This window comes from Heterocephalus glaber, unplaced genomic scaffold, assembly GCF_053883595.1.
Source record: "Heterocephalus glaber isolate CG9 unplaced genomic scaffold, H.glaber_assembly_v1.0 deba00001504, whole genome shotgun sequence".
Lineage (NCBI taxonomy): Eukaryota > Metazoa > Chordata > Mammalia > Rodentia > Bathyergidae > Heterocephalus > Heterocephalus glaber.
Genome location: NW_028258324.1, coordinates 72,114,611 through 72,130,290, shown reverse-complemented (window position 1 = coordinate 72,130,290; position 15,680 = coordinate 72,114,611). Strand labels below are relative to the sequence as shown.

The 15,680-nt window shown below is 63.2% G+C and overlaps 2 protein-coding genes across 8 annotated transcripts in view; one reads left to right on the top strand and one right to left on the bottom strand.

Annotated features, from left to right (window-relative positions):
* The window catches only part of Ptpn23 (protein tyrosine phosphatase non-receptor type 23), a 28,989-nt gene extending 28,299 nt beyond the window's left edge, over positions 1 to 690 (top strand). The window contains 1 exon segment of the mRNA XM_004834976.4: positions 50 to 690. Coding sequence (XP_004835033.2) covers positions 50 to 526 — 477 coding nt within the window. The 3' untranslated portion in view covers positions 527 to 690.
* A 153-nt stretch (positions 691 to 843) lies between these two features.
* Positions 844 to 15,680, bottom strand: part of Scap (SREBF chaperone) — a 48,347-nt gene continuing 33,510 nt past the window's right edge. For 5 of the 7 annotated variants that reach the window (XM_021256794.2, XM_087186842.1, XM_021256807.2 and 2 more), the window contains 20 exons: positions 10,821 to 10,978; positions 10,016 to 10,236; positions 9,766 to 9,871; positions 9,094 to 9,266; positions 8,688 to 8,814; positions 6,868 to 6,980; positions 6,314 to 6,408; positions 5,577 to 5,675; positions 5,274 to 5,492; positions 4,518 to 4,894; positions 4,055 to 4,246; positions 3,767 to 3,965; positions 3,573 to 3,688; positions 3,014 to 3,500; positions 2,838 to 2,923; positions 1,971 to 2,053; positions 1,729 to 1,892; positions 1,551 to 1,631; positions 1,251 to 1,478; positions 844 to 1,172 (listed from right to left, as the gene is read on the bottom strand). In XM_021256794.2, the coding sequence (XP_021112453.2) occupies positions 927 to 1,172; positions 1,251 to 1,478; positions 1,551 to 1,631; positions 1,729 to 1,892; positions 1,971 to 2,053; positions 2,838 to 2,923; positions 3,014 to 3,500; positions 3,573 to 3,688; positions 3,767 to 3,965; positions 4,055 to 4,246; positions 4,518 to 4,894; positions 5,274 to 5,492; positions 5,577 to 5,675; positions 6,314 to 6,408; positions 6,868 to 6,980; positions 8,688 to 8,814; positions 9,094 to 9,266; positions 9,766 to 9,871; positions 10,016 to 10,236; positions 10,821 to 10,978 (3,570 nt within the window). In that variant the 3' untranslated portion in view covers positions 844 to 926. Of the gene's footprint in view, positions 1,173 to 1,250; positions 1,479 to 1,550; positions 1,632 to 1,728; positions 1,893 to 1,970; positions 2,088 to 2,837; positions 2,924 to 3,013; positions 3,501 to 3,572; positions 3,689 to 3,766; positions 3,966 to 4,054; positions 4,247 to 4,517; positions 4,895 to 5,273; positions 5,493 to 5,576; positions 5,676 to 6,313; positions 6,409 to 6,867; positions 6,981 to 8,687; positions 8,815 to 9,093; positions 9,267 to 9,765; positions 9,872 to 10,015; positions 10,237 to 10,820; positions 10,979 to 15,680 lie in introns of those variants that run through there. The other 2 variants (XM_004834973.4, XR_002394324.2) reach the window with 2 other exon arrangements.

The window sequence follows — 15,680 nt, the reverse complement described above, 5'->3', positions numbered from 1 at the left end:
CGGGTGGCCTCGGCTTTGGAACTCCTGTGCTCACCCCCTGTCTCCTCAGAGCCAGCTGCCTCAGGACTCCCAGGACCTGGTCCTTGGCGGAGACGTGCCCATCAGCTCTATCCAGGCCACTATTGCCAAGCTCAGCATCAGGCCTGCTGGAGGCATGGATTCCCCAGCTGCCATGCAGCCAGGCCCCACAGACACCCCAGGCCTGCCACCTGCCAGCCTTCCCGAGCCCATGCCTGCCCCATGTTCCCCACCGCCCCTCTCCTTGCCCCTGCCTGATACCCCCCAGCCGGAGGAGCAGCCGCCGGTGCCTGAAGCCCCCAGTGCGGGGCCCCCATCCTCCTCCCTGGAGCTGCTGGCCTCCCTGACCCCTGAGGCCTTCTCCCTGGACAGCTCTCTGCGTGGGAAGCAGCGCATGAGCAAGCAGAGCTTCCTGCAGGCCCACAATGGGCAGGGCCTGCATGCTGCCCGGGCCCCTGATGACCCTCTCAGCCTTCTGGACCCACTCTGGACCCTTAACAAGACCTAAGGCGCTCTGCCGGTCCTCACACCACTTTGTCTCCTGCGCCCTACTCCTGCTGCCGCAGCCCCACCTGGCCGAGGGTGACCGAGGGTAGACACAGCGGCCTCGGATCAGGTGGGACTTGGCATTTTTCAGCTCTTGGCTGTTGAAATAAACCAATCTATTCTGTGGCCAGTGTCTGCCCACTGCTGCTGCCTCAGCCCAGGAGCGCAGCACAGACTGATGGCAGGAGGTCACGCTTGCTTCCATACCTGACTCGTTGCTACCCTGTCACCAGCTTTCTTGAGCAGGTAGAGACACAAGCATCTCCAGGCCTTGGGACATAGCATTTTTTAAAAAGTTTAATATCACAGTCTGCGAGCAGGACAATTCAGAGGCAGCTGCCAGGAGACACTCTGTTCCCGCCTCAGTCCAGCTTCTCCAGCACGGAGGGCACATAAACCAGGCTGAGCTCGCTGCCGAAGTTGCACACAATGGCGGCATTGTCCAGCACCAGGATCTGGCGGGCAGGCTGGGCCTCGCTGTTCTTCCCCAGATACACGGTCTGCAACAGGTCCCCGTAGTTCAGGTCCCAGAAGGAGACGCACCCCTGGCCACCAGTCACCAGCAGGTTGTCGGAGATGACTCCCAAGCTCGCACCACAGCCCAGGTCCTGAAAGGCAGGGTGGGTGCTCAGGGTCCAGAGTCCTGGCCCTAGGCCCCAGGCCCTGTGCTCAGCCCGCCTGCCTACCTGCTGAATGGAGTACAGTTTGATGCCCGTGCTGCGGTCCCAGATGCTGATGAGGTCATCCAGGCCGCTGCTGATGACACAGCAGGCAGTGCAGGTGAGGGACGTCACGTCCCCCCGGTGAGCAAACATGTGGCTGACCCGGCTGCCTGTCAGCACGTCCCACAGGCAGATGGCCCCGTCCTGTCCTCCACTGGCCAGCACCATGGTCTGGGGAAGAGGCCCAGGGGCCTGGGTCACTGTGGTGGGGACTTTGCCTCCAGCTCCCAGGCATCAGAAACCAAGGGCCACCAGCCAGCTCACCTGGTCCACGTAGACGCTTGTGATGGCCCCGGAGTGGCCCTGCAGCGTGAAGAGGCAGCAGGAGTCCTCCAGACGAAACACCTGGGGTGGGACGGGTGGCTGTGGGCTTTCCCAAGGTGCACGCGGCGGGGTGCCACGTGCCTGCTGCCGCCCGCCATGGCCCTGACACAGCACTCACCCTCAGGGTGTGGTCCTGGCTCCCGGTCACCAGGCGCCCGGCAGCGGCTTTCAGAGCCGTGATGGGTTTCTGGTGTGCACAGGGCACAGTGTGGGTCAGGTGGCAGAGCACCTTGTCGCTGCCACTCTGCAGAGAGGGGGGAGAGCTGCCCCGCCCTGGGGTCCCTGCAAACAACGGGCCAGGTGAGGGATCTGCCAGGCACCCGGTGGGCACTGCCTGCTGCCCCCACCCAACCCTCTCACCTCGGAACTGCAGCGGACTGAGGACCGTGTGCGTCTCCAGGGAGAAGAAATCCAGGGAGCCATTTAGCCTAGCAGCCACGACCCTGGAAAAAAGGTGCAGGCGGCTGCTCAGTGGACCTGGGGATGACAGGGAGGGGATACGGCCAAGGTGGAAAAACACAGGGCAGTGATGACGGCTCAGGCCAGCTGTTAACCTTGCCCCGCCTCGGGGTCTTTGTCGGTAAAATGGAGATCACGGTGCCCATCTCACAGGTGGCCACGAGGGTTACGTGAGCAGTGCAAGGTGCACCAGGTCACTGTCACAGCTGTACATTAAAGCAGAGGTTTCCCCTACAGCCTGGTGTAAAGAAGCCAGCGGGGCAGATGGGCAGGGCTGGCCGGGTGGGGCTGCTGTGTCCGTGGAAGAGTAGCCCATTCCATTTCTTTACCCACGACGATAGAGGTGTTCTTTGCACCGAGAGTCCTCGCCACAGGCCAGGAGACATGGCCCCGAAACCATGCAGTGGGGGGCTATGCATGTTCCCTGCCTGGGCTTGAGTGAGATGGGGAGCTGGCGGGGGGCATCCCCGGAAGCTCACGGCCAGAGTGGACAGTAGGCTACGGTTCCGGGCAGCCAGGGAGTCCCGGCCAGCGGGGAGGGGCCACAGAGCTGCGCAGGGCCGAGGCCGGCACAAGACCAGGCGACGGGAGACACGAAAGCAGCCGCCGCCAATGGCAGTGCCTAGGGCGAGGGTCCTCTTAGCCCAGGGAAGGTCACCACCAGCCCGCTGCAGGGTCAGCTCGGCGCCCCTCCACCCAGAGCAACTGGGGCAGGCGAGCTGGGGACCCACACGCTGCTGAGAGCCCAGAGCCTGCGCCCCAGCTCACCTCTTGTCCAGGAAGACGAGGGCCGTGATGCCCGAGGCCGACACCTCGCTGCTGCAGCACAGCTCGCCCTCGATGGCGTCCCACACCTGCGAGCAGAGGCCGTGAGCGCGCCCGCGGGGTCATTCCGGGGGGACGGGGGGCGGGGGGCTCGGGGGCGGGCAGTGGGGACCGCGCACCTCCAGCCGGCCACTGCTCCGCCCGAGCACGAAGAGGCCGCCCTGCAGCTCCAGGCTCCAAATGGAGCCCTCGGTGCTCGGCGCCCAGGCCAGCGGGGGGACGTCCTTGTCCCGCGGGGGGTCCTCGGCGGGTGGGGGCGACACGGGCGACGGCGGACGGCAGGCAGGGTCCTCGCCGCCGCAAGCGCGCTGCACCAGGCGGCCGAAGTCATAACCTGGAGCGTCGCGTGCACGGCCGCAACCTTCCCGGTGCCGGGGCTCGGGCTCCGCGGGCTTTGGCAGCGCGGCGAAGTCTGTGTCGATGAGGCAGCTGAGGTCTGGCTGGTCCCCGAAGAGCGCGGCTGGCGGGCCCCGGGGGTGGCGGCGGCGGCGGCGGCGCGGGGGGCTGTCCCCGGGCTCCTGGGCGCCCGCCTTCCTGCTGCCACCGGGCAGCCGAGCCCAGCGCTCCGGGGCTTCGGCGCTGCTCCCTCCGCTGTCCCGGCGCTGCCTGCGGGGGAGGGGAGGGGAGGTAGGAGGGGGCGGGGCGGGGCGGGAGTGGGGGCGGGGCGGGGCCACCTACCCGGGCCTCGGGATGCGCGTGAGGCAGTCCCCGGTCTGCGCGTCCCACACGCACACGTGGCCGGCCAGGCAGCTGCTCACGAGCAGCATACCGTCGCTGGCCAGGCACTCGATGTCCTGTGGGGAGGGAGGCGCAGCGTGGGAGCGGGCCCCGCCCCCTGTCCGTCCCTCCCGGCCGCCCGCCCGGCCGCTCACCATGAGGTGGCCGCGAAGCACCAGCGGCACGATCTCCGTCTCGGGCGGCGCGTACCCGTAGTCGTCGCACGGCAGCTCCCCGCGCCGCCGCCGGCCGCCACCCCCAGGCTGGCCATAGTCGCGGGGGCACAGCACGCGGTAGAGGCACAGCAGCAGCAGCACGAGTGCGATGCCCGCCGCCAACCCGAGCGCCGCCACCCTGCGGCCCGGCCGAGGAGGGGGAAAGCGGTGAGGCACCGCGCCCCCGCTGCCCCTCACCCAGCGCCCCTCGCCCAGCGCCCTGCTCACTTGTACAGCGTGACGTCACCGGGGGCCTGCGCCCCGCCCAGACCCGGAGTCCCTGCAGCCTCCCAGAGCCCGGCAGGTGCAGGCTCACGAGGGGCCCAGACGCTGTGGCCGTCCTGGGGGTGCCGCCCCTCCAGCGCCTCCCTCGGGTTCAGGCGCAGCGTCACCGGGATGACGGGCAGCAGGCTGATGTATCTGCAAGGTGCACGCAGGCTCAGACCCCTCCCCAGTCCAGCTCGGGCACCCCACCGCGCCCTGCCAGGCCCCAGCGCCAGCTGCTGAACCCGCCGTGGCAGAACAGGGTGGGGAGGGCAGCGAGGACCCAAGGCCGAAGCCTCACGAACTGCTCTAACTCAAACCCAGCGCACAGCGCGGGTCGGAGCTTCTCCCGCCCGCGGTGGCCTGGCTCCCTCGGGCGATGAGCCGACAGCCAGGGATAGGGGGCAGTCGCCGGCTGCTTACCCACCTCTTGGCCAGCGTGATATTGTAGTAGCTGAAGAGCGTGGGCCAGTGGCGGAAGGACAGTTCCCTCCAGAGCTCCTCGTCCTCGGGCCCCCAGGTCACCTCTGGGACAGGGCCGTCCAGGACACTCTCTGCGGGGCCCGCCGGCTCAGGCTGCTCGCCTGGCAGTGTCTGGTTCTCAGGTAGCCTTGGGGCATCCGGTGGGAAGATGGAGAAGCCGGGGTCCGGGTGGCTGGCGGGCAGCACGCCGCTAGGCACGGGCAGAGGGGCCAGGGCGCCCTCACCCAGTGGGCTCTGCTCCGACACCTGGGCAGCCAAGTAGGTGCGCAGTCCTGCAGGGTCTGTGTACACCAGGATGCCGATCCAGACAACGGTGCCAGCCTGCAGGGGTCCAGTGCTCCATCAGGCCCTCGGCACTGCCTCCAGCCAGCACTTGCCCCAGTGGGGTCCCTTTCCCGGGACTGGCTCACCTTGGGTCAGATGTTGGTCGGCCCGTCCCTAACTCCCCCACGGTGGCGCCACAAAGCTGCAACATTTTCACTGCCTGACCTGTCCCAGCCTCACCCCGCCCTAATGGCTCCCAGGAGCCAGCGTGGCCCAGGGGAGCATGGCGGCCATGGCCTCAGTCCTAGGCACCTGTCCTTCCTCCCTCTGGGGGGCGGCTCCTCTACCTGACCACCCTCAGAACCCACCAGGGAGCAGGCAGGGAGGGCATGATGGGCAGCCCCTGGCCAGGCTACAGGGGCCACGCAGCAGGTACCATGATGAGGCGCTGTGCCAGGCGGGTGCGGGCCAGGAAGTAGACGACGCGCAACCTCTTGGGGAGCCGCAGGTTCCGGAAGGAGGACGGCTGCAGCGTGATGGTGTGGGGCGTGGACGGCCGCACGGCCAGCTGCCGCTCAGAGCGTGCTGGCCGCCCCACAGGCTTGGCGGGGGGCAGGCAGGCCTCGGCGGGCAGCCGCTTGTTCAGATCCGCTAGCTGTCGGAGTGCAGGGGGCTGGTCTGAGTCTACCACCCCTGCCTGGGGCCTGCACCCCTCTGTGACACCCCTGTGACTCCCTACCTCCATGCGGCGAATATCGATGGACAGGACAGTGGTGAAGAACAGCATCTGGAGGAAGAAGTCTGACACCAGGCCCACGACTGCGAAGAGGCAAAACTCCTGAAAGGGGAGCACAGTCAGGTGCTGTGACCACACAGCCAAGGGCAGGGCCGCAGGGACAGAGGGAGGGGCTCTGGCCTTGAGTTCTCACCTTTGCCACCAGGGGGCAGCACAGGCCCCTCACACCTCAGGTGGGTGCCCAACCTGGAGGCCACCACACTCCAGCTGATTCCCAGAAAGCCCTGGATCTGTGCAGGTGCCACCAACCTAGCCAGAGCCCAGGCTGTCCCACCTTTCAGCACTGGGAGGCTGCCTGGCTGTCCCCACACGGGACCAGTGAAGGAGGGAAGGCAGGAGGGACTGCTCCTGGCCAAAGCTGAATCAGGGTGGCCCTGTTCCTCACGGCCTGGTCTGAGGCCCCTGGCACAGCACTGCGGATTCCACCCCAACCTGGCTGAGACCACAGGACTCAGTGCTCGCAGCAGCTCGGGCTTTCCAGGAGGCACAGCCCCAGCCCGCAGCAGGCCCACTGCCCAGGGGAGCCCAGGGGGACGAGGACAGGCAGCTCTGCCTCTGTAGGGCCGCCCCCCTCCACCCAGCCCCGAAGCCGAGTGTGGCCACAGTGAGTGCCAAGATGGGCCTGCAGGGCTGCGACGGCCCCTCCCTTAGGCCCACACTCAGCAACCCAAGGGCCTCACCTGGATGGCGGGCACCAGGGTAAAGTAGCCGATGAGGATAATGCCCAGCTCGGTGGCCATGTTCTTCATGATGGACCAGCTCTCACTGCTCAGGCCTGCAGGGGTGACCACAGCCCGCGCTGTACTACCCACTGCCACCCACTCGGCCCTCAGAGGCGGCCACTCCACCCAGCACCCTGACTCGGCCACCAGACCATCAGATGGTCCTCGCTGTCCGGTCAGGCTGTGAGCTCCAGGCACGCAGGAGCTGTCACCTCAAGGCTGCAGGCACTGAGGGGACAGCCTCAGCTGTTTCTCACCAGCAGGGCCCTCGCTTTCTCGCTGTCCTCAGAACCCCAGTGCCCAGCTCCCACCATGAGGCAGAAGAGGAACGAACCCGAGGCATGGTCTAGACAGCAGGCCACCCCAAACACAAGTCCCCAACCTGAGAGCCACCACAGAGCACAGCCCGATGGCCATGGCTCCTCGGGGCCATGGTAAGAGAAGCCAGGGGCTCCTGTCTCCTTGGGGCACAGCAGCAAGAGGAACAGCCCCCCACACGTACACAGAGTTACCTTGGGCGATCCGCAGCTTCACCTCAAGGTCCACCGGGGTCGACACCACTGACTTGGTGAGCACGAGCACATTCTCAAAGCCGATTACCACCACCAGGTATGGGAAGATCTCGCTGGGGACAGAGGCAGCAAGGGGTGGCGCTGGGGCCCCGAGAGCACAATGCAGAAAGCCACACACCCAGGCTTCCGTCCACACAGTGCTCGGCTTTCAGGAAGGCTCAAGTCTCACCAAGGGGCCAGCACCCAGCCCTGTCCCTTTCGGCACAGGTGAGGCCTGGAGGCTGCTGCTCGCTCTCCTGGCCCTCACACACCAGCCTCCACTGGGAGACAGAACCACCATGGCCAGACACCACACAGCAGGAACTGCAGGCCACGCAGTGAATGGCCACATAGAAGGGGTGGAGCAGCCTAAACCCCGAAGGCTTTGCTAAGGAGCTGTGCTGGGACAAGAGCAACTGCTGCTTTAGGGATGGGACTGGGGAGTGAACCAGGCCAGTGCCCTTCTGCTGAGCTACGCCCTGCCCCACTTATTTGTTCTGATGTTCTGATCATTTCTTTTCTTTTTTTTTCTGGTACTGGGGATCGAACTTGGGACCTTGGGCTTGCGAGGCAGGCAGCAATACCACTGAGCTAAATCCCCGGCCCCTAATGTTCTAGTGTTTTGAGACAGGAGCTCACTGTGTCTCCAGGCCAGCCTTGAACTTGCTATGCAGCCAAGGCTGGACTCCCAACTGCTGATCTTCCTGCCTCAGCCTCCTGGGTAGCTGTGACTACAGGCGTGCACCACTGTGCCCAGCTGAGCAATTGCTCCTAAAGAACACTCCCCAGCTCACAGCCCCCCTGGCCTCACCTGACTGGGGACAGACCTAAAGGAAGGCAGCCAAGCCCACGGGAGTGCGGGCTCTGAGGAGGGGACGCAGGTGGGTTGGGTGGGCTCAGGAAGGGAGGCAGGTGCTCCCCAAAGGAAAGGAATGGGTGTGTGCCTGATGCAGGAGGCCTTGGGTCAAGCCCAGCACCATAAAAAGAAACGTGCTTTCCCCATGAGCTGCCTGACAAGCCGAGGCTGGGGACGGCAGACACCAAGGAGCGGGCAGGTAGGCCCTGACCAGAGCCCGGAGCCCAAAGCCTGAATGAAGCCCAGCTGGGAAGGCTTCTAGACGTGGACTCAGGACAGCAAGAAGGGGACAGCAATGGTGTCCTTGGATCTCTTACATAGCTTACGCACTAAGCTTAATATTTGATTAGGTGCATAAATCTTTATGAACAAAAAAGAAGGCAGTGCACCCCTCACCTCCCCTTTGTGGCATGAGCCATCAAGAAGCAGTGTGCAGGGCCGGGGATTTAGCTCAGTGGTTTCACCACCTGCTGCGCAAGCGCAAGGACCCAAGTTCGATCCCCGGTACCAAAAACAAAAAAACAAAACAAAGAAGCAGTGTGCAGGTGGATACAGCACACAAGACCCGGGGGAAGAGGGGAGGCAACCAACCGGGCCATGAACAGAATTTAGATGCATTATGCATGTGTGCCACTCCCGAGAAGACTGTAAACACACATACCTATGTACACACATTCAGGACCTTCCCACATAAACACTCTGTGCACAGCGCAACACAATCACACATGTATGTACATGGATGTACTGTACATTCCCACATACACCAACACAGGCCAGGTACTTAAAGGGGCAGAAATGCACCTCCTGAATGCCAGAAACAGCACGGTGAAGACAAGGGTACTGACTGCTTCTGGTCAGTCCAGGAAGAGCCTGGTGCCTGGACACGAATGGCTCTGGGGCCCAGTGGCGCCTGCTGGGGACCTACCCGCCATTGAGTGTGGGTGTCAGACCAAAAAGTGTGCAGAGCCCCACGGACATGAGCAGCGAGCTGAGCACTGTGACCACGGCGGCCAGGGCCAGTCCCCACTTGGACTTGACCATGTCGATCTTGCCTAGAGGGCAGAGAGGGTGCGTCAGAGCAGCCCAGCAGCCGCGTGGGCCCTAGCGAGCACCAAGGGACAGCACCTGGTCCACCTCATGGACACACCTGTCTGGCACACGGCACAGCTTCTGAGAGCCCTAGCCCAGGCAGGAGGTTCTCCTGAGACGTGAGAGGGGCCCTGGACTGCCCGGGTGGGGACGAAGCCCTAGCTTTGGGGCCATCTCTGCCCCCAGCCACCTCCAGAGGCAGGGAAGCAGGAGGCGGGAGGTGGCCGTCAGCCTGGACCTACGTGTGGAGAAGTAGATGTAGGCAAACAGGATGATGTAGGTGGTCACCAGGGGGATGAGCTCGGCAATGCCAATCTCCTCCTTGAAGTGCACGTGGACCAGGCTCTCGGCCCGAAGGCTGCAGTTGGGGCTGGGGTGCAGGAGCATGAGGCGGGCACGCAGGCTGCCCAGGAACCTGGGGACAAAGGAAAGCTTGGAGGGGCCTCGGGCCTCCTCCCCCGTCCACATCCAGAGGGAGCTTCTTCAAGGCCGCCAAGCTCCTCGATGGTCTCCAGGGGCGGTGAAGAGCTGCACAGCAGCCAAGGTCCCCTTGCTCCTTTCCTGGCCTCTTGCACCACTCTGCCTGCCACAGGCCCAGGCACTTCAGGGGCCTCTGCCAAGAGCGGGCAGCGCTCCAGGGAGGGCTCAGAGCCATCACTGGGAACTGTGTGCCCCACACTCAGGGGGCAGAGGAGACGTCAGGACGCCGGAACCGTCACCCTGCCTTTGTGCTTGGTCTGAGCCGGGTGCCAGGCCCTCCCCACTCAAATGCAGCAGACAGCGTCCTCCGGGCTGAAGGTGAGAAATGCTTCTGCAGGAGGCCTGAAAACCATCCGAACCCCAGCCAGAGCAGAGCCCACCCAAGCCTTGTGTCACCCACTGAGTGGCCAGGAACCCAGAGCCGACCGCCTTACGTGGCGTGGTAGTGCTGGAAGACCAGGGTGATCGTGTAGGACACCATCCTCCTCTTCTTGTACAGGCTCACCCCGCTGTACTTCCCGGGAACACCAAACAGCAAGTCTGCAGAGACGGTGGGCAGTGACGGCGGGACCACAGCCACAGCAGGGCCACAAGACCCCTCCCCAAGGACAGGGGAAACCCCCGGCTGCCAGAGGACCTGACCCAGGAGCCATGGTGCCCCCAGGAGCCCAGGGCCAGGCCTACCCTTGAGCGTGGTGGAAGTCTGCAGCGTCTTGGGCTCGTGCTGGTGGATGGTCCCGATGATGTCAGGGTCGGCGTGGAAGCGCTCCCGCTCATTCTGCCAGAAGTTCCCCGGGGACAGCAGCAGGCAGCCATGCTCAGGGAGCAGGTTCCGGAGTTTCCTAAGGCCTGGCAGCAGGTCGGTCACCTGCAGGCATACCTCCTCCAGACTCCTGGTCCCAGAGCTGTGAGGGAGACAGGACGAGGCGCCTGCTGCCAGCCGGCTCCTATGGACCCACATCTGTGCCTGTTATCTCTGAAGAGCCTCGTGACTAGGCAAGGTACTCCAGGGACCTCAACATCCAAACTACTGCCGGCCCCTCCTCCAAGGGCATGTGGAGTTATGTGGAACTTGTCACCCCGGAGGGTACACACTGAAACCCTCTGGCCAACTTCGTGGGCAAGAGGCTACAGGGAGAAGTGTCAGGGCTCTGCTTAGTTTACCAAAATCCCAATCCCAGACATCGGCTCCCTAAGACCTGGAGGGGACACAGCCTCCAAAGACAACATGCTCCAGACACCACTGACGGCTGGGGAGCAGGGCCCGGCTGGTGCTGCAGAAGGTATCCCCAAGTAGAGCCGCAGGTGTCCAGGCCAGCCGGCTCTCAGCCCAAGGTCACAGCCCTGTCTGAGCCGTAAGGACGGAGCCCAGGCTCTAAGGGGGCTGTCTGCACAGGTCGGGGGTCCCCTCCGCCCTTCTGCAGGGCTGGCTGCTCAGCGGGGTACACCTGGCCATAGCTGTTCGGGAGGGGCCGGGACCCGGGGGTACCTGTCTCGAAGCACATGGTTCCGGATCTCCTCCACCAGCTGGAACGCCCGGGACAGGGGGGAGCGGAACACATCTACTGCCAGGAGGTTCTTATGCCAGGGTGACACTGAGGTCTTCACGAATATCTGCTGGATGTAAGCCACTGGGGCACCCATGTACTGCGGGGAAACGGGGCGTGGTTGGCTTGGTGGGGCAGACAGAAACGTGGCTCTGCATTCCATCAGGGCTGAGCCTCTACTCAGGCAGAGCACCGGGGCACTGGGTGCTGGCAAACTGGCCCACACCATGCCACTCACCACTGGCTCATTCGCTGCTCTCAGGCTGCAGGGCAGAGGCCTGCAGTGTTTGAGTCCTTGACGGAACGCATCCGTGGACCAGACTGTGCAACAGGTGACAAGCTCCCAGGACCTGTCTTATAGACCCCTTCCTGCCATTTGCAGCAGGACAGAGGGTTCCTAAGGCCACAAAGCCCAGCTTTAAAACCCAGCTCTGTAAGCATCCAGCCTCAGAAGCGCTCTGGGCCTCCTGGGTCTGTTTCCTCGCAGTGAAAGAGGACTAAGATGCCGCCTGCAGCACCAGACGTCTGCACACGCCTCACTCTCTGTGCACACGGCGTGTAAACAGACACGCAGCGATGAGCCACAGAAGCACCAGCCACAGCCACAGCAGGGACCCCTCATCCTCCCCCAATGCCAGCCTCCTCCCTGCCTCTCCCTCCCCAGAACCTTACCACAGGCACGCAGGGGACAGGGCCTCGGTGAGACTCCCAGCCCCAAGGTGCAAGCTGTCAGTGGCCGAGTGGCCATGGGGGTGGGGAGGCAGTGGCGCAGGTGACAAGGGGAGCCCAGGGGAAATGGAGGTGGCCTAGGTGAAGCTGGCTGAGCCGTCTGCACTTTAAGCAGGAAGGCCGCGTGTCTCTGAGGCGCAGGCAGAGGAGGACGCGAGCTATCCCCGTGAGCCCCATGCCAGTGTCATAGCCAGGAGCACTGCAGGGCTTGGGGAGGATGAGGACAGCCACCGAGCCGCTCCCCGGTGCCCCCTGAAGACCACTGCGAGGCCAGGCCAAGTCAGCGTCTCCTACGCCAAAAGCACAGTCGGAAACAACCTGGGGCCCTGGGGACACCAGGCTGAGGACGCTGCGTCCAGGAGTAGCTCGGGGGGCAGAAACCGGCTCCACCACACACAGCCCAGCAGCGGCCAGAAGGTGCGGGCCCCGTGGGCTCAGCACAGCTCAGTGACAGGTGATCACCCACCCCACCTCCCCTCAGGCCCGCCAGGGCCCCACAGCTGAGCCCTGCGCCACTCCCAGCCAGCACTGCCCGCCTCCTGGGCCCACATGATGGACACATTCCGAGAGGGCTCCCGAAGTGTGAGGGGCCAGGCTCCAGTTCCTGCTGGGAAGGGCGCACACTGCCAGCACTCTCCGCCTTTTGGGGAAGGAGCACCATGGGGTGTGGGAACAGGGCGCCCCTCTGCACAGGCGTCTCCCTTCTCAGACTCCCCACAGCCAGCGTCTCCGGCCTCCCAGTCACCCTCGCTGGCCGAGGCCCTGGATGGGAAGGGCCCTGAACAGGCTGCTCCCAGGGGCCAGGCCCCCCTCTGCCGGCAGCGCTCCTTCATCCCCACTGACTGCCTGAGCCTTCGTGGCAGGGGTCCATATCTTTCCAGCTCTCCCAAGCTCTGGCCCAGCCACTTCCCAAGCCATCCCCCAACGTCTGTGCCCTCCAGGCTCCGGAACTCTCCAGGCCTGGGCAGCCCTGTCACTCAGTCCTAGCTTGGGTGCCCCAGAAGCAGCCTCTCACAAGCGGTTTATCTGGGAGGTGCAGGAAGCAGGGGGACAGGCGGCTGCCACAGGGTGTGCTGAGCAAGTGGCCTCTGGGGACACCTGAAGGTGACACCCCGGCTCCCGCTGTGCGGCTGGGGGCTGCTCCTAGGGCATGCGCTCCACAGCAGCACAGAGGCCCTCTGATCAGCAAGGGCAGGTGCCTGGAGGGCAGTGCGACGTGACGGCCCTCCCTCCACCCCGACGTGGCGTGCACTTGAGAAGCTGACACAGTGGTGACACGTGCTGTCCACAATACGTGGAGGAGACACAGTGGAGGCCAGGTGCCCTGAGGGAAGAACTCCTGGGTGGATGGGGCTGTGGCAGGCAGCCTCTAACACAGCCCGGCACTGAGGACACGCTGCCCGTGTCCAGTGGCCCCTGTCGCCCACTGGATTAAAAGCACGCTGGACCTCCGATCTGCTTGAACAAAGAAGATACAGCAGAGAGGTCACTTTGGAGATGAGGTCACTCAACACCATGGCCACGCTCCAGTGAAACCGGACAGCACGCTGCACGCTGCTCGGGAAGGGTGGTGTGGCTCGCCCTGCGGCCCAACAGCCTGCCAGGGCCCCACTGATGCCACCATGTCATGTGCAAGGAAGCAGACCACCCTAGGGACTGCAGCTTTGGGATAGACCCTGGACTAAAGGGCCCGATAAGTAAACCAAGGTTCTGAAGGATGAAAGATGTGTCTGAGGTCACACAGTCACTGTGAGTACACCCAGGGTGGCTGGACTCCCGAGCCTGGTGCTTCCCAGGACACCGAAGGCCCGGCCCACCCCAGGGCCCCAGGGTTCCTTGGCTACCACTGTGCACAGCATGCGGACCTGCCCGGGGCTTCCTGGAAACCCCGGGTCCAGGCTCAAGCAGTCACCACAAACACAGCAATGCCAGCCTCACTGCCAGTGTGGAACAAGCCTGGCCACTGGTGGACCTGCTGTGTGCAGCTTGGCACAAGACTCGGGGTTCCATGATGAGCAAGCCAGTGCTGGAGACCCTGGGGCTGCTGCTTCACCTGTCTAACGTACTGTTCTCAACTTTGCGATGCACCTTCCTTCGTATGCAGAGCATTACCCGACACACCGGGGCTCCCTTCAGAACCTGACAGAAAGCAGCACCTGGCTCTTCCAGGAAGCGGGGCGCTGGGCTGAGGAGGGCAGAATAGGCTCAGGAGGCCTCTGAAGGTCAGGTCCCAACCCCACCAGCCCAGACTGTGTGCCTGGGACGAGGGTCTCAGGCTCCCCAGCCTCAGCCTGTCCCTTACTCAGGAGAAAGGGGCTCAAACCTCACCAGGTCAGCGGGGGGAACGACCCAAGTGACGTGGTGACCCGGCTAGCAAAGGGCCTGGCTATAAGCGGCAACCCTCCCGCCCATCACGGCCAGGGCCTGCGCCTGCACTGACCCTGCATCTCCAGGCTCGCGGTCAGGGTCAGGAGGACGGGTGCTCAGCAGCACCACCCCTGCGGGGAAACCCAGAGCGCCTGCTTCCACTACACAGGCTAGGCCCAGTGGCCCTGCCCGCCTCGTCACCTTGCTCCAAACAAAGCCACGCTCACCACGGCCGAAGTCAGGCCGCAGGGTTCACTCGGCAGGAAGCCCTTCCTGAGCCATGGGCAACGTGTGGAGCCCAGGCGCCCATGACCCAACAGGCAGACCGCGATGCCAACAGGGCGGCCACGAAGCAGAGAGGCTGGGACGCATTGGGAGCCAGCACCACCTCACGCAGGGACAGCCCAGCAGGGTGCAGAGCCTCAGCACGTGTGTGAGCTGCTTCTCTTAAGACAAAAAACATGGTCACACACGAGTTATTTTTTCTTTTTCTCTCTTCTTTTTTTTTTGTGGTACCGGGGATCGAACTCCAGACCTTGCACTTGCCAGGCAGGCGCGACACCACTGAGCCACATCCCCAGCTCATGAGCTGTTGTTTCTAAACTAAGCTGTCAGTATTCAGGTTCAACTACAGTGTTGGCACTTTGCGATATAGGTAAGTGGGTTCTGGGCTGCCATCTGGGCACTGGACTCTAAAAGACCACCAATGGCCTAAGGCACTGGTGTGGTGCACACTGAGGCCAGTCCAGGCGGGGACTCCCCCTCCCCTCCCCCTCCCCCCTCTCTGCTCTGGCCAGCTGGACGGATCAGTGGACCACAATAATGACGGCAACAGCCACAAACATCTGCTGAATCAAATAATGGACCAGGCACTATGCTAATTAAGCCTCTGCATTTCTTCACTTAATCCTGTGTATTTATTTACAAGGGGTTACTGGGGATAGAGCCCAGTGTGGTGCTGAGCTACACCCATGGCCCTTTTTAGGGTTTTTTTTGGTGCCGGGGATTGAACTCAGGTCCTTGCACTTGTGCAGCAGGTGGCGAAACCGCTGAGCTAAATCCCCGGCCCCTGTTTTTTGAAACAGGGTCTCCCTAAGTTGTCCAGGCTGGCCTCAAACTTGTGATCCTCCTGCCTCAGCCTCCCAAGTAGCTGGGATTATCCCCAGCATAATGTAGGTATAATTCTTACCCCCATTTTATGAATGTGAAAACTCAGGCAGAAAAGTATAAAGTAGTTTGCCCAAGGTCACACAGCTGGGAAACTCAAGGTCTCTGTTCCAATCCTCCGGGAAGAGCCTCCAACCAGGGAACGGCCCTTTCCAACCTCACAAGGCCGCAATCACAGTGACTCCAACAGAGTGGGCCGCACTCACCCCAAGGACCTTGCGGGGTCAATTAGGGCTCTTTCTAGAGGACATACAGGCAGCAACTGCAGGGTGCAGCCACCCCGCTGTGGACAGCTGAGAGGCTGGGGCAGTAAGAGCCCCACTGCATAAAGGGAAAGCAGCCCAACACAAAAGGGCAAAATACTGCAATACACACATCACAAAGTCAGGCAAATACAGCGTCTACTTAAACAAGTCGTAAGTCATCTGGGAGATGCAAATAAGACCACAATGAGATTTTGCTACATATACAGAATGGCTTGAAACACCAAACTAAACAACGGACAATGCCAAGAATTGTATAGCACCAAGACTGGACCG